General features: G+C 55.1%; 5 protein-coding genes and 1 non-coding gene across 6 annotated transcripts; 3 read left to right on the top strand and 3 right to left on the bottom strand.

The window, feature by feature from the left end:
• The first annotated feature begins 4339 nt into the window (after positions 1–4339).
• On the top strand, positions 4340–6716 carry GGS23DRAFT_565047 (amino acid permease/ SLC12A domain-containing protein). Its single transcript, XM_051516188.1, has 3 exons — positions 4340–5196; positions 5268–5300; positions 5435–6716. Exons 1-3 carry the CDS (start codon positions 4673–4675, stop codon positions 6579–6581), a joined length of 1704 nt encoding a protein of 567 aa, XP_051372425.1. The 5' UTR covers positions 4340–4672; the 3' UTR covers positions 6582–6716.
• A 3744-nt stretch (positions 6717–10460) lies between these two features.
• On the bottom strand, positions 10461–12998 carry GGS23DRAFT_565041 (transmembrane amino acid transporter). Its single transcript, XM_051516187.1, has one exon. The coding sequence runs from the start codon at positions 12768–12770 to the stop codon at positions 10995–10997; it is 1776 nt and encodes a 591-aa protein (XP_051372424.1). The 5' UTR covers positions 12771–12998; the 3' UTR covers positions 10461–10994.
• A 294-nt stretch (positions 12999–13292) lies between these two features.
• On the top strand, positions 13293–13375 carry GGS23DRAFT_t48. Its single transcript has one exon. It is a non-coding gene; the product is annotated as a tRNA-Asp (tRNA).
• Positions 13376–13841: 466 nt separating this feature from the next.
• GGS23DRAFT_511262 (NAD(P)-binding protein) lies at positions 13842–15573 on the top strand. Its single transcript, XM_051514556.1, has 5 exons — positions 13842–14253; positions 14337–14495; positions 14557–14666; positions 14738–15060; positions 15132–15573. The coding sequence occupies exons 1-5, from the start codon at positions 14212–14214 to the stop codon at positions 15320–15322; spliced, it is 825 nt and encodes a 274-aa protein (XP_051372423.1). The 5' UTR covers positions 13842–14211; the 3' UTR covers positions 15323–15573.
• A 1424-nt stretch (positions 15574–16997) lies between these two features.
• GGS23DRAFT_565038 (carbohydrate-binding module family 1 protein) lies at positions 16998–19077 on the bottom strand. Its single transcript, XM_051516185.1, has 7 exons — positions 18473–19077; positions 18285–18418; positions 18044–18221; positions 17901–17981; positions 17762–17828; positions 17494–17693; positions 16998–17424 (listed from the first exon to the last, which is right to left on the bottom strand). The coding sequence occupies exons 1-7, from the start codon at positions 18701–18703 to the stop codon at positions 17398–17400; spliced, it is 918 nt and encodes a 305-aa protein (XP_051372422.1). The 5' UTR covers positions 18704–19077; the 3' UTR covers positions 16998–17397.
• An 892-nt stretch (positions 19078–19969) lies between these two features.
• On the bottom strand, positions 19970–20933 carry GGS23DRAFT_596213 (NAD(P)-binding protein; the record flags this gene model as incomplete). The annotated part of the gene is made up of 2 exons (XM_051518451.1): positions 19970–20839; positions 20901–20933. The coding sequence occupies 2 exons, from the start codon at positions 20931–20933 to the stop codon at positions 19970–19972; spliced, it is 903 nt and encodes a 300-aa protein (XP_051372421.1).
• Positions 20934–21239: the final 306 nt, after the last annotated feature.

Raw genomic sequence — 21239 nt, 5'->3', positions numbered from 1 at the left:
GCAGATGAACGGCGGCAGCAGTATCGTAAGTTGGTCGAGCAACTAGAAGGGAGGTGTTGCGAATGAAGCCTCCGCTCTCAGCTATACCCACCTCTACACCTAATCGTGGTGGGTTGTCTGCTTAGGTCAGCCAGCAGATCCCTAGCACCTACGTGGCTTTGCTGCGGGAGCGACCCGAGGCTCAACCTGCTACACGACAAGTCCCTAATGAAGAAAGGGCGGCGGTTAGACAGCTCGGCGGGGCAAAACCCTGGTGACGATCTCCGAATTGCCGTGCCGTAGCAGCGACGGGCGGGGGCCAGCATCGAGAGAAGGCGTAGGCGGTCAGTCCTAGGTGCCGCACGAGATTGCGAGGCCTTCTCCAGTGAAGCCTGCGTACGGGGGTGGTGTATAGTGATGTAAAAGGCAGTCTCTCTTTCTATCAGCGACCCTCGGTACCGGGGTGCGGAACTGCCTAGCAGATATACCTAGCACAGGAGTTAGCGAAGCGAGGGCATTTTCTCGTATCTATTATGGATAGGTATACCTAGGTAAGTACCTAACTAAGACAATCGTTATCTAGGTACGTTTTAACCAAGAGCTACGACGACAGGATTCCCTACCGATCCCTCTCCTAGCCATTTCGGTTCCCGTAGGTATACCCTAGAAACCGGATTCCTTTCCACGCTCGATCTCGCTCGGCACCGGCAGCGGCATAGCGCCCTCCGTCGTCGCCGTCTCATCGTCCTCCCTCTCCCTCCAGACTACGAACCGCACAGCTGCCTACCTACCTACCTAGGTACCTAGTCTGCGTAAGAGGGGCCGCAAGCTGCTGCCGGTCTACGGCAAGAAAGCGCCGTGCGAACCTCTCAGCTAAGCTTGCCCACTGCCGTGTGGCCACACCGACGGCTCGTCCCCGTGTGAGCGTCTGCTCGCGTGCGACGGCGCGCGTGTGGAAGGGTACAACAACGGCTGGCCGCGGGGAGGGAGGGTAGGCTATTGGCACTTTTCATTGGCCAATGGGGGCAATATGGGTGTGTGTGTGGAGATGGCAGGGTTTACCTCGGTAGTGCCTGTTGGCAGGTACCTGTGTACCCACCCAACCTACCGCGACATTCCAGTTCGCAGATAGCTGTAGAATGCTCCCCCTAGCTTCAGGTTCAGAATTGGCTCGCCTAGCTAACTGCCAAATGCCGGCCCGTTCAACGTGGACGCGCCATTACGTACCTATAGCTTCTCACGATTACGTCGCGGCCCGGCTGAGTATTATACGAGGAGGTATTCGGGGGAGGGGGGGGTAGAGGTCTTGAACATTGCTATTCCAAGGTTGTAGCGCAAGTAGCTTAGGTACCGAGGAGGTAGGTAGGAAGCATTCGGCCCATGGGATTGACGCTGCAGCTGTGTACCGCATGTGGTTTATGTATTACACACCTAGGCACATATGTCGATGTAGGCAGGCAGGCATCCTATTACCTATTACTTATTACCTAGGTACCTCTGTATAATATGTTTGATGTTAGGTAGGTGTATGATTCGAGTCCAGGACGGCCTCTCTTCCTTCTCTGCATGGGGGTGCTCTCTATTAATTGCTCCAATCTCAACTCCAACCTCCATCATCCTACGTACCGCCGAAGGTGTTCGTCCAAGTATTACGTACTCCGTCCTCTTCGGGTAGCGAGCGCAAGGAAGTGGTTCGCTGGGGCGATGTTGCATCCCTCGGTGGGATTTGTCGGTGACTATTCCAGGCGACCGCCTACTACCACACGGCCAATCCCCCCTTATTTCTATGAGTATGTCACCGATACGTCGTCCGCGCTCCTCCCGTCTTTGCACGTCCTACGCGCAGTCATCGGCATCGCTTTAGTGATCTCCGGCACGCTTCGGTGTCGCACGAGCCCAGCCGTCGGACGGGTGACTGGGGGGAGAGATGGGGAAAGGAGGGAAACGTCGGGACGGTGTGCTCACGAGATGGAGTAGGGGACGCGTCGTCGGTAAGGTGGTGGACGAGGGGCTGGCTGAGAAGGACGCCGAGAAATCCTCAGCGGCGAGGCTTCGATGCTAGATAAGGCATACCACCCCACGACACCACGCGATGCTAATCGCGAGGCCGTGAGTGGGCGGCAGCATCCCGGAATCTGGAATCTAGAATGTCGAAGCTGGGGAACGGTCTGGTTATCGTCGTAGCATCAACCTCTTCCCTTCTTTTTTTTTTCCGATAGAGATACGAGCCCCCTCCGTACCTACGCATGCCCACGCCCACACCCACGTCCCATGCCCTTTTAGGTCCCTACTCAGATAACGGATGGCGGCCTACTCTGTTTTTTAGCCCCACCCTGCCCGGCTGCCCCAGACAGCCCCAGACAAACCCGAAAAGGCAGGTCGGGTCAGGTCAGGCTAGGTCCTCCAGCCTCCCCTAACTCATACGTACTGAACTGACCTGCCCCCCTGGCTCATACCCCCGGCTCACACCCCGGCCCAATCCTAGATGCCATTACGACATTGTGCATCTGGCTCCCTGCGTGGCACGCCAGGGTTGCGCCGGGGTCCTCGTGCCCACGGTATTATACGGTAGTGGGCCGGGGCCTACACACATCCAGCGCCTTGCAGCTGGCGAGCGAAGGGTACGGGCCAGCCTGCCATCCGTCGCTACGCAGCCCTAATCGCGAGAGGCGGTCGCTAACGGGGTGTGTACCCCAGGTGTTGGTTCTGCTCCGGCCGCGCAGGCGGTAGACGGTCGCCACCCGGCGTCGTGCCCGTACGAACTCTGGTAGCGATTGGAGCGAACGCTTACCTACACCAGGGAGATAGGTCGAGTAGGTTGCGCCGAAGTACTGGGCGAGAGGGATCGGTTGGCCGTCCGCGCAGAGTCCCTCGCCCCTAGGATGGATGTACCTTCGCAGATCCATGAACATCATAAGATTTTCCGTGTGCTGCGGCAATAGGCGAACTTGGTCTTCTTGGCTCGCAGGGCCAAGGTCTCTTCGATGTTGTCACCGAGGCGGCGCATTTGCTAATTTTTTCCACCTTAATCCCCCCCTCGCGTTCGTTGGCTTTCCTTCCTTCTGTTCTTCCTGCCTTCCTCTCTCTCTTCCTCTCTCGCTCGTCCGGTTGCCGGCTCGGCTGCTCGCTCGCCGTCTACGTGGCGTCGCCTCTGCTTTTCCCCGTGGTTAGGTATGTGACCTGGGAGGTAGGTAGTTGGTTACCTCTCCTCCAGCTCCCTCATCGTCTGCTGCGTACTCGTAGTAGGTAGGTTGGTAAAGGGCGCACGTCGAATCGACGGTTATTACCCGATTCGGTTCGGTGGCCAGATGGCAAATCAGATGCCGTCTCTCTCGTCAGACTTTTCAGTTTGCCTGCCTGCCTGCCTGGATTCCCTACCTGAGCCGATAGCGTAACAGAGAGGCATAGCATCATGTAGGTGTGCATACCTACCTAGAATGTATTGCCTTTTCTTCCCTCACGACTCATCCCTGTCCTGGATTCGACAACGGTTGCTGATTACGCGGAACCCCATACTACTCAACCGCCATCACCCACATGTTACCCAACCTTCGTAGGCCTCATGCCGCTTACCTGATGCTGATGGCGACTTGTCTGCAGGCTGTCTGTGGGCTGTAAACCTACTGGCCGTCCAGCCGTCTGCTGCGAAAGGCCATAAGCCGAGCAAACATCACACAAACACGGCGAACAGCGATATGCCCCCCTCTGTACCGAGAAGCGGCGCGGCCGTGGGCGACGTGCCTGGTGAGGCAGGTAAGCGGAAGTAAGCCTTCGCTGCTAGCAGCACCGAGGCACCTCACTTCCCACGGCTCGCCCGCCTACCCTACTCCCACCCGAGTTCTGCGCACCCAACCTACCGCTAGAAGATGCGGCCTACGTCGTACGTACATACCTACCTACCTATATGGATTCCTCGCAACCGGCGCATCCTTAGGATGAGCGTGGGATGTGGGTACTGCCTGATCACGGTGGTAAATAGGAGGACATTCCTAGGCCCGGGTTGACAATAACGGACATACCGTGGGCATGTACCTAAGCCGCTAGGAGTGTTTCGAGACCAGGGAGCCCTGATAATAGCGGCTCGCCCACTCCCCACCTCGCCCAACGTCTGCCGCCTTAGGTACCTAACCTACCTACCTCACACATACCTAGGTAGGTACCCAGGCACCCCTAGAGAGCTACCTGTACACCTCTAGGGGGTACCTAATTGCCCTAATCTTCCTAAACCTGGCCCCAACCTGGCCTATCTGTAGGTACATCCTAGGCACCTACTACGTAAGTACATGCCACAACGTAGTGCCCCATCCCTGCTGCTGTGCCCCCCTGCCGATGATGGCATGGGCTTACCAACTCGTTGCAACTTGCAAGTAGGTACCTACTTCGCAGCCAGGCGCTGGCAGGTCCCTGGCGGCACTACATAACTGAGCTCTACGGCTCACCCGATCGCACCCATTCCATTCCTCGGAACTTCTCCCCTTTAACCTATCTCTTTAGTCTGGGGAGTGTGTGTCCCTCGTAGCATTTCTACCTATTTCTCTTTCCCTCCCTCCCCCCTTTTCCGTGCAAAGACAGGATCAGAAACGCCATCGCGTGCGTGGTATGATGGTACTAGAGTCACGGTGCTTCCCACAGACTTCTTACGTCGATTCCACCGTCCCGCTCGCCCAGCGGAGTTCCCTGTCGGGCTCTCAGTATGGCGGCAGCACACGACAAGCCCGAGCCCGCCCCCGCTCCCCCCTCTCGTGAGGGCGGCAAGGGGGAGAAGAACGAGGTCGCCTCGAGCGTCGACATGCACGAGACCTTGGTCGAGGCCTCGACAAAGAACCAGCTCCACCGCCACCTCGGCAATCGCCAGATCCAGCTGATCGCCATCGGTGGCAGCATCGGCACCGCCCTGTTTGTCAGTATCGGCGGCGGTCTGGCCAGGGGCGGCCCCGGGAACCTCCTCCTCGGCTACACCATCTACGCCGTCATGGTCGGCCTCGTCAACAACTGCATGGCCGAGATGGTCACCTACATGCCCGTTTCCGGCTCCTTCATCCGCATGGCTGGCCGCTGGGTCGACGAGGCGCTTGGTTTCATGGCCGGGTGGAATTTCTTCCTCTACGAGGCCTGCCTTATCCCCTTTGAGATCTCCGCCATCAACCTGGTGCTTGGCTTCTGGCGGGACGACATCCCCCCGATAGCCATCTGCTTCGCCTGCATCATCCTCTACGCGTATGTCTTCCTCGGATACCGGCCCTCGGCCTTCCTGGGGTCCGCAGCAGAGTAGTTAACGTGTGTGACAGTCTCATCAATATTGTGGCCGTCCAGTATTTCGGGTACGTGCACGAATTCTCGAACTTCCTGTCGCCTCGGATCCGTCGTTGTGGACCTGCCTGTTACGCGACAACGCCTTCGCGTCGATCCAGCACTCGGCGTAGTTCCTGATTCGTTCTGCTAATGCGTGCTCTAGTGAGGCCGAGTTTTGGCTGGCAAGTGGGAAAATCATACTTATTTGTATCCTATACATGTTCACCCTGGTCACGATGTGTGGAGGCAATCCTCAGCATGACGCCTACGGATTCCGGTACTGGTCGAGTCCAGGATCTTTCGCCGAGTACCTCCATGAGGGCGCTCTGGGTCGGTTCGAAGGGTTCCTCGCCGCCATCTATTCCGCTGGTTTCACTGTCGTCGGCCCCGAGTATCTTGCCATGGTCGCCGGAGAGGCCGAACATCCGCGCAAGTACCTCAAGGACGGTTTCAAGACGGTATACTGGCGCTTCGCCGTCTTCTTCATCGGCGGCGCGCTCTGCGTCGGCATCGTCCTGCCGTACGATGATATGACGCTGCGGAATGCCGACACGGGCACTGCCAACGGCTCGCCCTACGTTATCGCGATGCAGAACCTCGGTGTCGGTGTGCTCCCGCACATTGTCAACGCCCTTATGATTACAAGTATTTTTAGCGCTGGTAACGCTTACACCTATTGCGCGATGCGGTCTCTGTACGGCCTCGCGTGTGACGGGCAAGCGCCGCGGATCTTCCAGAAGACGCTCAAGAACGGCATCCCCGTGTATGCCTTCTGTCTCGTCATGGTGTTCCCCTTCCTGTCGTTCCTGCAAGTGTCGAACAACACGGCGCAAGTCGTGACGTGGCTCGCCACCCTCACCCAGGGCTCGCAGATGATCAACTACATCGTCGTGAGCCTGACGTACATCTTCTTTTACAACGCCACGCAAGCGCAGGGAATTGACCGCCGCACGTTGCCGTACTATGGCTACTTGCAGCCTTACTGCGGCTACATCGCCATGGTGTGGATGATCCTCATTGAGGCTACGTTTGGCTACTCGGTCTTCCTGCCGGGCAACTGGAATGTCGGTAACTTTTTCGCCTTCTACACCATGGCGCTGGTTGCCTTCTGCACCTACTGGGGCTGGAAACTCTTCCGACGCACCCAGTTCGTGCCGGCGGCCCAGGCTGACCTGGTTTGGGAGAAACCAGCGATCGACGCCTACGAGGCGGGGCTCATTGACCAGCCCACTCGGCTCCGCGACGATCTTTTGGCTATGATAAGAGGGAAGAAAAAGCAGCAGAATTACCTGGGCGAGGACCCAAACTGAGTGCTGAGTGCTGATTGATGACATTGGCATTCAGACGACTTATACCTCGCTGTGCTAAGTCGTACCGCATCTTTAATAATATTGATGTCGATTCAAGCAGCCCGGTGTGTGTTTTTTTTTTTTTTTTGGTTTATCAAGACGAAAACGACTCGCACCAGACATCCATCTAGGTACACACTTAGAGCATAGTTGAATAAAGTCCGCGTTCCAAACCAAAAGGATGATCCCCATTCCTGGTCCATTCCGCATTTTCCTTTTCTGTTTTTTTTTTTCTGTCTCTTCGACTCCTCCAGGCGGGGAACATTACGATTGTCCGCCCAGCCGGTGATTTTCGGCTCTTCCTCGCCCGCCCCCGAACCGCGCACACAGTTCAGACACTGTGCGGCCGCCAAGCGCTGCGAAGAGAATACCTTGCCAACATTTTTCCCGCCACCGGGCCGATCGATCGTCGCCAACCAAGAGCTAAGTATTACCTAGGTACGTGTATGTGTCTCAGCTCAGCTCAGAAACCCCCCCCCGGCTCGCCGAGCCCCTGGCCCTCCACCGTACGGTATGGCCCCTCCCCCGGCTGCTACGTCGATGGCAAGCTAGCCGGTGGGGCGCCCAGACGGTTTACCGACGGCGCAGGCCGACGACGCGCAATCGCGCTCCCGCGCGGCACACGCCCCGGCGCGCCTGTGCTGTATGCTGTTTTGTCGCGTTCTTAAGCGCTCTGCTCCCGCCGCCATGTCAGTAATGTGTATGTATATATGTGCACGTGCCCGTCCGCCGCCGCAAGCTACGCGTACTCGCGATCCGCGCCCAGGGGGGCCCACGGAACGGGACTAGGGACGGGACTAGAGCGCCGCGATCGCGCGGTCGTGTTAGCGCCGCCGCAGACGGCAACCGGCAGGCCGATGACAGGATCCGGGACCCTGAATGGCGAGTGTGCGGTCGCTCGGTAGTGCGGGTGGAGGGGCCGCGGGCGCCGGCGCGAGGTACCGGACAGAGAGGTAAGCAGGGTGTGGTTTGACGGGCATGGGATAACCGATGGATGCCGTGGAGGGCGCCGGGGGATCTCGCCAGGGTTAGCGCGAGTTTCGGGCCAGTTCAGAGGGCTTTTGTGCGTAATTATTGCCTACGGGGCCTGCGTCAGCTGGCTTCAACGGGAATCGATCCCTGAGGAGCTGTTCGACAATTTTTTAGTCGTTTTGGGTGGTTAATCCATGATTGGCTTGACCCAATGCTTGTCGTATTTGTAGATCGTTGTCTATGAATCTGAGGGCGTCCCAACCACAGAGAACATCGATAGCCTTTAGAACTTCTGAGGGAGGTGGCACCTGGTACCCGACGCGGGTAAACGCCCAAATTAGACGAATCAGCCATCTCGAGACCGCCTCACAGCTGTTGTATCGTCCACAAATGGTTATATCTGGCACGGCAATGGGTGGCATTCCTGGGATTGGGGTTGAGGGAACGGAGCCTCCTGGGGCTGCTGAGCGCCTGCCTCTCGCGACTGATACGCTCCACGGCGATCTCCTGATGCCTGTCGTAGACCGGCTCTCGTCTTGGCCTTATCTGCGACATGACGAGTGGCCAGTAGCAGGAGGATCGGCACTTTGTCCGATGCGTCGGAGTGCTTGAGTAGGGAATAACCTGGGGGCTTCGTAGGCGAGCCACAAGTCAGGTTCCCCGGGCGGATAAGCTAACTTGCACCTCAACAGGCCACCACTTCACAGACCACCGCATTAAGAAATACCTATAGGAGAGCGTCACATGGCTAGTTCCGGGCAGCCTGCTAACCGCCGGAGGTGTATGCCTACGTGACAGAAAGCTACCGTAGCCACTGCCCCGTCCCTGCACAATATCTCCCCTACCAATAGACTCACCCCTCACCCCTCGTCGTCGCCGTTATCGTCGTCGTTGCCGGTCCCTTCTCGGCGGTGAAAGCCGCGTTGTCTCATCGGTGGCTCCGGCAAGGGCCGGACCTCCTTATCAATGATACCTAACCGATAAGCGCAGGAACTGAGGCCTAGCCAGTAGACCGAAGTTCACGAGGCTTCGAAACCGCTTGAAATAGGGTGCCATAGCTACTCTCGTAGGCCCAACTCCTACCTCCAGGACCCCACTCTTCCTCGTCTATTTCCATCAAGCGAAGTGATGCTCGATGCGGGGGTGTTCTCCTTAGGCCCGGGCGACCTCGTTGGGTGTCTCGTTCCTTTGGAGGATCTCGCCGGGGCTGCCGCCCACTGCGTTGGCGTACCGACGGAAGTCGGCGAGGTCCCTAGATCTGCGCTCATAGGTGCGCATGTCCTGCCCGTCCGCGGTACAGACGGTGTTAGCAGGGGCGGCCCCGTCGTCGACCCGGGCGATCATAGAGACGAAGGCCCTCGCGATCGGGTGATAGTATCGTTCAGAGAGCAGAATTGATTTCCCGTACTACGAGATAGGTCGAGTCTTTACGCGGAGCTCGATGTTGTGGGTGAGATGTATTGTTAGACCCTATACGTGTGAGGGTTAGTATGCCTAGATAGATAAACGTATGGATACCTACGTCAACCCGCGTCACGACACGCTGAACAGAAGTATTCTATCTAAGAAGTCCCAATTTCGTAAGAACTTGGCCATTGGGGATTGCTCCTTTCGCCGGTTGGTAGTCATTGCCCGGGATCGTACGGTCAACTGTGATCTAATCCACTATTGAATTGGTAAGGTCCACCAGCGGGACCTATAGTCGTCATACGCCTCTTTATGCCAGGCTTCGATGCTTCCCCGGTGGAGGGTTTCGCGAAAGTAGGGGCTGGTATCCGTCATCTGGTACCGGTGTGCGTTTTGGCTGGTTCCTTTCGTGGCTCCGCTGCCTTATATATCAGGCATGCAAAGCGTGTTGAAAGGTGAACCTAGTTGATCAATTGAAGGTGTAAAAACTAAACTACTAAAAAGGCTGAAATACAGCGCTTTACGAACAGTTAGCTGTTGTGCGTTTTTCTTCAATCCGATCAATCGCAGGCCTCCATTCTGGATGCCTAAGGATCCACACCGGCTTCTTCGTGCTCCGGGGATGGAGCCATGTGTTATGGAAAGGGGAAGCATGCTCCTCACCAGCTGTGTCTGCCGGCTGTGTCTGTCGGCTGTGTCTTGGGAAGATGTTGGTTGAGCCGTTGTCTCGGCGGGAACCATAACGCCAGAGGCGACAGATTCCTTACGTGCTTTCTCTGTCTTGGAGATTTAGTTTCCTGTCAAGCGCATCCAAGCTAGGGCATTACCTGGTCGGAGGAACGTGTTCGCTGCGTTGGCATATCCGTAGCTCGTTTCGGCAGTAGCAGTGACGAGATGCCGTCGAGACTAGCTACCGTTACGATAGATGTAACGTTGGCAAGGTCGGTAGGAGTGGTCGGGCGGTCAGCCTCGACCGTGACAAAAGAGACGCCATTGAAGTAATGGCATCTAAAGGTATTAGACAGCCGATATCGTATGTGTAAAAGGCATGGTGACCTGTATCTAGGTGGAGAGGAAAGAGGACGGAGACTGGGATTGGGGGGCTTAATATACCCCAAGAGTAGAAGTCTCGTCACTCCCGTGACATTTAATAATAGTGTTGAGTAACCGTGTCGGGCGGTTATTCAAGAGTGACGTTGTGGAGTAGCGATCCTGAGTGATTTGGGTTGAATAACCGGGTGTAACGATCAAAAGCAATAGAGACACCGTAAAGTAGTAGGTTTCTTAGTGCTGCCACGTTATATCCACGCTACCGTAACGCGTTACCGTCACGACGTCTGGTTGTTTCCCGTTATCTATGGAGAAGGTGAGCTGGTGGCTTGCTAGCTGGACGCGGTAATGTTTGTGATTTTTTGGATAGCTCTTCCGCGCCACGTTTGCTGCTTGTTTATAGGCATACGTGCTCATCTCCCTCAAGTGGGTGGGCATCGCTGTATCAACATGGGTTGTTTGGTCACCACTTACAGCGTCCTCTAGCACTTGTGGTAGACGAAGTAAAAAGAACCACGTCGACACAGGCGCGACCGCCGCCACTCTGGCTCACATTCAGTGTAGAAAGAGGAGTGGTAAACAGTGCCGTAGGCTGTAAACTGTGTAGACATACTGCACCACCTACATAAGAACCCAGTGCTTCGATGCCAATGCAAACGAGCAACCAGAGAGTCGCTACACAATAACATTCTTCGCTCCGCATTCTTTCAGCATGCCGATACCCATGTTTAGCCGCCCCCGAGACAGATGAGAAGAGGTGTTCTAAGTCGCCAGAGTAGACCAGTTGTTGCCGAGAACCCAAACCCAAACTCCTCATCTATGTGTTAACCCCGGCAGTTGGAGGCCGCAACCATCGTCCTCCTCCCCGCTGCGTCGTCCCATGCCCAAGAATTCTAGGAGCGAGAGCTCCCTTCTAAAAGACCTAAGGTGGTAGTATCTATCTAGCTAGCTTAAGAAGCTGTTGATGATGGTGACGGTTGTCGTGTACACCATGGCGACTGCTCCGACCACCATGAATATGATGTCTCCCGTTTTGGCAGCCCGCGAAGTTGCAACCCCCTTGTAATGCAGGTACGGCGGGTAGATATAGACCAATGGGACGCAGGCCACTGAGCCTATGAGGGCAACGAACCGGTCTAGGTTTGAGGCGCCCATGATAGAGATGGCGCCGCACGCGAGGATGACAAGAGATCTGAAGGCGTTCTTGATCCACTTCGTTCGGGGATTCTTTCTACCCGAGTGCGAGCCGAAAATTTTCCCTTCCAGAATGCGTACGGCGGGGAACAGCTGGACCGGAGTCCCGGCGAGGACGGCGAGCGAGTAGAGGAATTGCACGGCATTGACGAACTTGCTATCCTGCGGGAAGTTGTTGATGATCTCGATCGAAGTGTTCTCGCCAAAGGTGGCGTAGCAGAGAGCGCCGACCGCGGTGTACAGGACCGTAATGATGATCATCACGACGCCGAGGAGCCACTCGAACCGCTCCGGCTGCGTCATCGAGGATTGGATTGGTAAAATTAGCCCGATGCCTTCAAATGTAAAGATAGCCGACCCGATGGTCAGGGTGTACTTTGCAGGGTTGAAGAGCACGACACTCTCATGTATGCCGTCGGACAGGAGGTGGGCAAAGTCGTAGTAGTAGATGTAAGCCACCCCCAGCAAGATGCAAGCATCCGCGACGAGCGCGACCGGCCCCAGTTTAGCAATATTCCGGATGAAGGCAAGGGGTATTAGAACGACGAGCTGCGTAAGGATCAGCGCCGTAGAAGATGGTAGACGGCTGCCATGCGCTACAGCTTGGAGGAAGGACATGACGTTTTGCGCCGTGAAGACAATGCCGGTGCAGACGAAGCCTAGCTGCGACAGAGCTACAGACCCTAGGATCAGCGTGCGCATCTTGCTACCTGCAACCTCCTGGCCGATGTCGCCGTATCCGCCGTTGAATTTCGCTTTGCAGGCGAGAAGCAGATGGAATGCCAGCATGGTGACCAGCGAGACGACTAGCATCGTGATAGCGGAGAACAAGATGCCACCGTTATTAAACGCCTTAGGCAGAAACATGATGCCGGTCCCGACAAATGCCTTCAGCAAGGTGAAAAAAGTCTGCTTAGTGCCGGCCGTGGCCGAACGCTGCGCTGCCTGAGCCCCGCGATCCCCCAGAAGCGGTCTGGTCTCTCCCTCTTCCTCTACGTCCCTCGCATCTGCTTCGTGCTCCTCATCCTGGCCGGCGGATTGCACCGCTTCGTCGTCGGAGTCCTCGAGGTTCTCTCCGGCAAAGTGGCCGTACAGCTCGAGAAATTCTACGAAATTGCGGGTGATGGGGACTCTAGCGGCCCATGACTCGTGCCGAGGGTCGCGCCCCTGCCTTTGCTGTAGGAATGCCCGCCGAAATCCTCCGGGAGCCAAGTGGTCACCAACGGTCAAGCCATCATGCCCGTCGTAATCCCCGGGGGGTTCCGGCGGATGATGATGGAATGTCGCCGCTCGTCTATGCCTCCGGGCCCTGGCAGCCGTCTTGAAAAGGTCCCGATGCACATCGCCACCTTGGAGCTTCAGAGACGAATGGCCAGTCCCCGAATCCGAAGGGTCTGGGCTGGATGGCGGTAGAGGGGCGGGAACGGAGGGTTCGCCATCAAACGCGGCCGAGAATCCAGGCGGGAGGTGTTCTGAGACGACCTGAGCCTCGCGCGTTGACCAGCCCGACGATGGAGATTCGCCCATGTTGGCTGACGGCTATTACCGGCTACCTCGTTAAGTGGGTAGGCATCCCAAGCCCGTGGTGCGGGTAAACGATTGTAGGCGAGGCTCAAGGATAGGATAGGACGACGATGAGCACCGCGCTGCCCTTGGTGAGGGATATCGATGCTGGATACTTGGATGGTCCAGGAGTCGTGCCCCCAATGTGTTCGTGTCGCGATAATGGAATTGGTCTCGGTTTTGTAAGGTACTGGGTGCGGCTACACGACGAACTCGGTCGTCAATAGACGGTGAACCGTAGAAATAGCATGCCGGCAACTGCCAGTCCGGCACGCATCTAAGCCAGCTGGCAAGTTTTCAAGTCAGCTGGTATTCAGTTGTCATCACCTGGCCCCCTGACGTAGGTACCAATAGTTACCTACCTGATTCTGTTGGTGATATTAGCCACTAGCAGCGGACCAGGTGTCTCTTAGGCAGGCCTACATGTAGCGTCTTTAGGCTCCAGCCGACATCCAAATCCAATCACCGTTCATAGATCGGTCCATGTCTCGATTGGTCTAGTGGTCAGGATACCTGCTTGTCATCGGACAAGTGCGCAGGTGGCCGGGGTTCGATTCCCCGATCGAGAGCGCTATGCATTCATCTTTTTCTTACATTTTTTGCCTGGCTTGACATTACTTCCATGGGACCCTAGAGGTAGGATGGATGGACGCGATGGGAGATAATCACATGTACTCGGAACGATATTTTCGGCGTTGATTGGTGGTAATAGTGAGCGACCCCTGGCACCCACAAGTCACAGAATAAACAGTGTATCGAGCAGTTTCAACAGTTTTTATTTACCAGGCTTGAATACGAGTAGTATTACCCCTGAACTGATCGATTAGTCTCCTGTCCTCTCGACGGTCAGATTGACCCATTGCATCAATATGTACTTAGGCGCCGATATATCCTTAGACCGTTTCTAGGCGCGAGTCCTGGCTGGGTATTCTCAAACCGCCTCTCGCCAAGGCCATCTTCGGCGTCGGGTCGCGAAACCAGTCCATGCACGGAGAGATGGCTATCGGGTTAAGGAGTGGCATTATTTGGCGATTCGTGGCATGAGAGAACAGACTCGCCTGGCAAATGCGTGAGAGCGGGATAAGCAAGAGGATGCGAGCGAAGATGCCTTTTCGGGCGACTTATCGTTAGTGATTAGAGAGCTTACAAACGCCAGATTTGTAATGTGCGTACGGACGATTAACGGACGAATCCTCGCCAACACGTTAGATGGCTACGTAGACCGCGACGAAGGTCCGAGATGTCGATATTTGGGTATATAAGTCGAGATAGATGTCCATCTCATCGACGGCAATGCCCTCAACACCTACCTCTCACCAATTCAGACCCGTCACCCACGTCAACCGACCTAGCAGGGAAAATCCACCTATTTACTTGCCCAGGATAGTCAATTCCTCGTGTCAAGATGCCCTCCTATCTGATTACCGGTGCATCCAGGGGGATCGGCGTAAGTGCATTCTTTGCTTCCCCACGGGTGCCCAGCCGAGCAGGTAGAACTAACCGAAGCCCCGTCGATCGCCGGACTATTAGTTCGAGTTCCTCCGCCAGCTGTCCGAGGACCCGTCTTCGATCGTCATCGGGCTGGTCCGCGATAAGGCGTCGACCGTGAAGAAAGTAGCATCCGAGCTCGGCGGACGCTCCAACATCCACATCCTCCAAGGTGACTTAATCAACTACGCATCCCTCAAGGTTTGCCAACCCTTCCTCCCTTCCCCGCCGTTATGAAAACGGCAAACTGACCGTTTCGTAGAAAGCAGCCGAAGACACATCGAAGATAACCGGCGGAAGCCTCGATTATCTCATCGCCAACGGCGCCGTGGTCTCCTCGAATCTCTCAACCCATAGCACACTCTTTAAATTGTAGGTCACCCAACTGCTGTCTTCTGTCCATCCAACCTCGGGCGTGATAGGTCTAACTGACTTATGCTTAGGGGCGATAATCCCAAGGCTCTCGAGGACGACCTTCGCCTTTTCTACGATACTAACGTTGTCGCCAACATCCATCTGTTCAACCTATTCATCCCGCTCATCCGGCGCGGTTCCGTCAAGAAGGTCATCGCTATATCGACGGGGATGGCTGATGTCGACCTCGTCACCAAGTTTGATATCGCTACCGCTGCCCCTTATGCTTTGAGCAAGGTCGGGCTGAACCTCGTCGTCGCCAAATATAGCGCCGAGTTCCGGAGCGAGGGCATCCTCTTCATGAGCATCTCGCCTGGGCTAGTGAACACAAGTCACAACGATGTTACACAGAGTAAGCTGCGCTCTTACTCTTGGCTTCGAATTCCTCCCTGGTGTGATCGTTCCTTCTAACAGGGTGAGCAGTGACGGACGAGCAGCGCCAGAGTTTCGGCGCGATGGCGGCCAAGTTTGCGACCTACGCCCCGAACTTCAAGGGGGGGATTACGACAGAGGAGTCAGTTAACCTCGTTCTGAAGGTTATTAATAATGCCAGCGTCGAGCGTGGGGATGGGGGATCTTTCGTTTCCCAGTTTGGCAACAGGCAGTGGCTCTAGGGCTCGGCGCCGGTACTGATGGGTGCCACACAACCGAGACGGGGTGTCATGTAAGAATCTGCCGTGAAAAATAGCCCCGTATTTCAAATCACTCTCCACAAGCTACGAAAACGTGCCCTAAGACGTAAAGCGGGAGGTGATCACATACCTATAACCACTGGAGAGGAGTTAAAACACAAATATTACCTGCGTATTTGTCTATATGATATGTCTAAGTCCTCATATAGCGATTATATGCATATATCCTAGATGCCATAACTATCATAAGGTGACCTCGCCTTTCCCCACTAATGAGGATATCCCCCCCCTGAAAATGTGTAGTCTGTAAGAAATATCAATTTAGCAACTAGAGTGTCCATGAGAGTTTCCCAGTTATATTCGCCATCTTGTTGGGCACATATAGATGCGTTATCATTCAGTTTATACAATTTCATTTTCCTATATTGATGTTGGACAGAATCATGCAAGGGCCTAGCAGTGTCTATTCATTGATTAATTCGACTCACACCTGATACTGAAAGGCCCTTAACAAGCTGCCTAGTATGCATAGAAGAGCATGGAGAAGCCAAGAGTGCTATAAGCCAGAATACTTACAGGTTATATTAAACTACTCTTCATGCACAGTGCCAGCTGACACGTTCAGTTGCCTGTTGAACTGACAAAGGCGAGAGCAGCACAGCAACCCCACAAACATGATAATCATATACTCAGCTCTGGTGCTCTTTGTTTACCTGTATGATATATCCCAGGCATTACTTAGGTCACAGCTGCGAGTAACGAATGGCTGTTCTTGACTCCATCGTTGCTGTTGCTCTAGCTTGTGCTGACCTAGTGGTTCAAGGAAGTTACATCACAGTAGTTTATCAGCTGAATGCGACAAGAGACAAGCATCATGTGTAACGCATGTATTGGTATTCTGCCCTTTACTTTTAGGTAAGAAGCCGTGCTTCATACTATGCCGTAGGCTTGCTCAAGCTTCGGCGCAAGCACGCATACTGTAACTCCTGTCAATGACTGATTTCTGCCTCCGTTCCCCGGTAACTAAAACGGCCAAACTGTCCAGCCATTACCCTCCTCTATAAAAACGTTACAGGGCCCGTAACTTTGCTCATCTTCTCCTTTACTCTTCAGCAAATCCGTCCTCACAGTTTAAGCACAGCTCGAAGCATAGGATCAACTCAACGCGGTATCCACGACACACACTGGGACCAGGAGCTCCTAGACTGTCGAAACAATATCCAGCAACTCTCTTTTATTCCCTGGACGACATGCCTGCTCAAATCTCTAGCGACCAAGGCCGCAGCGGCTACGACACCACAGCGAGTGTCCCTCACCCAGCACCCCGACCTGTTGGCACGGGCAGCAGCAGTGGTCGGCAGCGCCGCACCACTGTAGGTCTTCCCACATATGCCCTATACACGATGTATATGATCGGATTCATGGTAAGCATTGCCCTAACCCAATACACCATCTCCCCCCTTCTTCGGCTCTATAGTCTCTAGATCTGTAGTTACTGACAGTAGTTACTCTGGTTGAAGATCACTCTCATTATGTGGATACCGGTCAGCCGCTAAGCGGAGGTCCTGACACACACTTACACGGCAGGGGGTTGGACTCAGGAAAGGGGCGTAAAGGGGCGGGCGACGGTACTGGGGTCTACGAGGAGCAAGCATAGCAGCAGGGAAACAAGTCAATCGATCTAATCTCCACCATATACACGAGAAAGGAGAGAATTGTATTTGTTTACAAGGTCTCCCAAGTCTTAGTTTGTTCTCCCATGGCGGAGTATACCCGGACACAACTCTCGATCGAGCTTCGCAACCACCAACCGCGAGATAACTCTTCTTCAAGGTGTGTGGGCCGTAGGTCGAGATGGTAGAGTGACGCGTAGGACGAAGAAACTCGTCCCTTACGCCCACGGCTACGGGTGCCCAGCTACCACACCGGGGTTACAATATCACCAACTCCGGCTCACAATATCACACAGCCGCGTAGACATACACCGCAGAGATCGCTCTACATGAACGCAATTCAATTCCTACATCCAACCGTGCCGCCCCTAAGCTATAGTGGCTTTATGTACACTGCGAGTAATAGTCGTTCTGAGGGCGCAAGAGTTAGCACATCTTCTTTCCACACCGTGGGGTAAAGGAGGCGGGAGGGAGCCTTACCTGTTTACTGCATGTGCGGCCGGTCACGCAGGTCGTGCACCCGCTGTATCCGACGCCGCCGCACTGGCCCCACTGGGCGACAGAGCAGCTGGGGGCCGTCGGGGTCGCGGCCGGGGTCGTAGCCGTCCTGGTCGCCGTCGACAGGGTCGTCGAGGAGCTGCCGCCGCCGGAGTTCGCGGAGCAGGAGAAGGGGTCGGGGCCTAGCCAGCGCAACCGCCTGTTAGCATCCCTAATGTGCAATCCCAGACTAGGGGATACGGATACGTACCCGGGATGATGTACTGGCTATCCTTGCTCATGGAGTGGATGTTGATTAGGATACCCGGGTCTGTCGCCTGTGGGACGACACATGTGTTAGCGTCGAGCAAGCGAATATACTGGCAGTCGTGGGCGAGGCGAGACGTTACCTTGTATATCCCTGGGAGACTGTACGTCGTCGGCGTCTTGGTTGCGGAACCTCCAGAGATATTGATTTGCGCGCATTCCATCTAGGCAGACTTCCCGTCAGTCCTAGTAAAGGTTCGGGATAGGATGCCGGAATAAGACGTACGTAGAGCTGCGCTCCCTGGTTCGAGCCGGCGCCGTGAAGGGCAATCATCTCAGCGCGCAGGAGGTATTGCCCGTCCGGGAGGCAGTCCGGGATCTGGATCGGGTGCTTTCCCTGGTTATTGATGACCTTGCTGGTGCCCCAGACGCCGTTGCTGTAGCCGTCCTGCTGAATCTTGAACCTGGGAGCCACGAAATCAGCATTGCGCTCCGGACCGTACTTGGGCGAGGGGTGTGTAGCTTACCATCCACCGCCATATCCCTTGTCGGTTGTTGCATCATTCGCCTTTTTCAGATATGCTAGCGTAGGCCCCAGATGGCTGGCATCCATAACGTCATTCGGCCCCGAAGTTAAGGTATGCCTCCAGATGGCATTGACCTGGAACGTAGTTAGTTAGTTGAGGGGATTTACTGGTGATAATCCAACGCATACGGTAGAGCCGGCCTTGACTTCGATAATCTTGTCCGAGGGCATGGTCGGGTTGGGGCCGCCATTGCAGGCGACATCATTGGACGTCACGTCGGTAATGGGACCATCGTAGCTAGGAGTCCTGATACCGTGGGAGACTGGTGTTGTCACACCGTTGGCTTCGAGTTGGACGAAGATGGTGTGTCCGGCCGCCAAGCTGGCGCCCGCGAGGGTGGCTGCTAAAGAGAACCTCATCCTTCTAAGTAGTTAGGGAAAAGTGTATTCGGGCCCCGACAAACCAAGGTGAAGTGATCGTCTACGCCAGCCTGTCAAGTTGGAATCGGGAATCTGGGTGGGGATTCTGTAGGTATATAAATCCATGGTAGCGGCATCCGTGCCCTTCTCGGAATGCTGACGGGAATTCAGGGCTGTTCTATGCACTGCAGAGCCACGGTAGAATATTGTCCGGCGAATTTACGTTCCCTCCAATTGCCAGGTACGCGGCAGCTCCACACGGAGGCGGGACAGCGAGCATTCCAAAGTAATGCTGCATATTGCAGCGGGTTAAGGGGTATCATGGGATGCTCCGAGTACGAACCGGCGGAAATTGTGTATCCGGAACTTTTTTCGGAAGGCTTCTTCGTTGACTAGCAGGGGGCGGTCATCAACCACTATATAGACTACAACCTCAGCCTGACCCGTAATGGCCGTTGAGCCCCGTTGGGAACCCGAAGACGTGGAATAAATAAGCAATTCCTCTTTAGTACGAACCCGGGGTTCCCATTGCGGCCAGTCTAGACCCCCATTCGACAGCCTGAGATAGTACCAAGATGTCCAAAAACCTGAAAATAGGCCGGCACAACGGCGCGACGTGGAAGGCGGAATTCATTCTTTGCGAGAAACCATCGGCATCGTGTCCCGGATTGGCGCGATATGTAGGTATGGTGGGGCGATGACTTGTTGGTCGATAGCCTCAGAGAGTGAGAGCTGAGCAGATACCTAGCTGAGATGTATCAACCAAGGGTGCGAGTGCAAGGGTCATGAGTAGATCTCACACGGGTGAATTCTGCCTGCAAGTAATCCGAGCGCCTCACAATATATCTACCTGCGTTGGGCGACAGGATGGGGCAAGGAGAGCCCGACTAGTACATGTCAGCGTCGAATGAAGAAGACTGCCTTGACGATTAATCAATCGTCGCAGCACCAAAGCCTTCTCCGACATGTCACATTGCACAAGTGATTTCGTACTGGATTCATTTTTTTTCTTCAAAATATCGCCGAAGACGAACTGATAGCTAACAGAGGCCAGTCTGAGGGACCCATCTCACGATTTCCAGCAGGAGGCGCTCCCACCTGTGGTGCAGGGTGGAATGCACTGGGGGAACTTCGGGTGACGAGTTTTACCAACAGAGACCCATCGCCATAATGATCCACGTTGCACTTCTTGGTGCCGTCCCATCTACTTTGATCCGCCAACCTTGTCCCTGGGGAGCAGATAACTGAGCCATCTGCCTATCCCCCTTAGTTGGGCAGGCTCTTCTCTATGACAGCCTGGAGCTCGGCCTCGGTCAACTCTTTAATGCCGAACAGGTCATTGTCGAGCTTCTGGAAATGGCCTCCGTATCCGTCACCCCAGATTGCCGCCTTGACAGTCGTGCCAAAGAGCACCCACGGATCTGGCTGCGCCTTCTTGGCCTCCTCCCAGCCCTGCTTGACGCCCTCCTCGACCGAAGACACGGTCTCGGTCCACTCCGTTGTTCCGGTGGCTTTCTTGAGCCGCTCCTCCAACTCCTTCTGACTGATGGCGGTGTCTTGGACGTAGACTGCGCGATTCTTTGTCTGCTCCGGGTTCTTCAGCACGCCCTCGACAGCCTTCGCGACGGTCGCCAGAGTCGATGCCGAGGCTTTGCGGTTACCTCCGTCCGCTAGATCGATTGTCCGCTCTTTAACGTTGGCTAGGAAGCCGACTCTAATTCCCCAATCCAAAAATGGCCCGTTGAGGATGATGGTGTAGGTCAGGCGATCTTCGGCAGCGGCCTTTTTGAGGGCTTCCTGGACATCCAATTTGGTCTTGAAGCCGGGTAGGGGCGATGTCTTCTCGTGGGTTGTGTCGGCACCGAATTCGGACGGGATAAAACGCTTGACACCCGCCTTAGCCGCCGCGTCGATCAGGAGAAGCTGCTTGCCCAACGCCGCGGATGCGATCGTGGAGACAACAGCATCTTGGCCGCGGAGAGCATCCGTCAGGGAGTCGAGAGAATCATAATCAACTTTCTTGACGCTGACAGCCGCCGGGAAAACCTGAGTGCTTTCTGGGCGAGAGAGGACTGTAACCTCGAAACCAGTGCTCAACAGACGATCCAACACCGCCTCTCCGAGGTTTCCTTTAGCCTGCGCGAGGTTAGTTGGGCATGATCGAATGGGGACTGGAGCCACTTCGTCTTTTACGTACTCCTACTAGAGCGACCTTCGTAATGCTAGCCATGTTAACGGGTTAGGTTAATGTGTAAATGGTTATAGCTGTGGACAGCTCGGACTCCGATGGTGAGGACTTTAAAGATAGCTATAGCTCGACGTGAATGACGACGAGAATGATAATGATGACGCAGACGACGATTATGATGATGATGATGATAAGAATGGGATGGGACACATCCGGAAGGAAATATCCTGGGTGACGAAGCTGGCTCTTTTATACCTTTATTCTTTATTCTCATTCTCTCACTCCTAGCTTCCATAACGCAATCGCTCGCCAAACCCCGCAGCACGGCAGGTTGTCATGGCGGGTTGT

The sequence above is a fragment of the Durotheca rogersii genome (genome assembly GCF_024521655.1).
Source record: "Durotheca rogersii strain YMJ 92031201 chromosome Unknown GGS23scaffold_8, whole genome shotgun sequence".
NCBI classification, from domain to species: domain Eukaryota; kingdom Fungi; phylum Ascomycota; class Sordariomycetes; order Xylariales; family Xylariaceae; genus Durotheca; species Durotheca rogersii.
The sequence above is the reverse complement of the archived record's forward strand: the minus strand, read 5'-3'. Positions and strand labels throughout refer to the sequence as shown.

Excerpts from the sequence above, each read along its gene's own strand:
- GGS23DRAFT_565047 (XM_051516188.1), top strand. The coding sequence starts at position 4,673 with ATGGCGGCAGCACACGACAAGCCCGAGCCCGCCCCCGCTCCCCCCTCT. Across the intron at positions 5,197-5,267 it reads GCCTGCATCATCCTCTACGC|TCTCATCAATATTGTGGCCG; the intron begins GTATGTCTTCCT and ends CGTGTGTGACAG. Across the intron at positions 5,301-5,434 it reads GTGGCCGTCCAGTATTTCGG|TGAGGCCGAGTTTTGGCTGG; the intron begins GTACGTGCACGA and ends TGCGTGCTCTAG.
- GGS23DRAFT_565041 (XM_051516187.1), bottom strand. The coding sequence starts at position 12,770 with ATGGGCGAATCTCCATCGTCGGGCTGGTCAACGCGCGAGGCTCAGGTC.
- GGS23DRAFT_511262 (XM_051514556.1), top strand. The coding sequence starts at position 14,212 with ATGCCCTCCTATCTGATTACCGGTGCATCCAGGGGGATCGGC. Across the intron at positions 14,254-14,336 it reads GTGCATCCAGGGGGATCGGC|TTCGAGTTCCTCCGCCAGCT; the intron begins GTAAGTGCATTC and ends CCGGACTATTAG. Across the intron at positions 15,061-15,131 it reads TCACAACGATGTTACACAGA|TGACGGACGAGCAGCGCCAG; the intron begins GTAAGCTGCGCT and ends CAGGGTGAGCAG.
- GGS23DRAFT_565038 (XM_051516185.1), bottom strand. The coding sequence starts at position 18,703 with ATGAGGTTCTCTTTAGCAGCCACCCTCGCGGGCGCCAGCTTGGCGGCC. Across the intron at positions 17,829-17,900 it reads GTCTCCCAGGGATATACAAG|GCGACAGACCCGGGTATCCT; the intron begins GTAACGTCTCGC and ends GTCGTCCCACAG. Across the intron at positions 17,425-17,493 it reads GCCGCACATGCAGTAAACAG|AACGACTATTACTCGCAGTG; the intron begins GTAAGGCTCCCT and ends TTGCGCCCTCAG.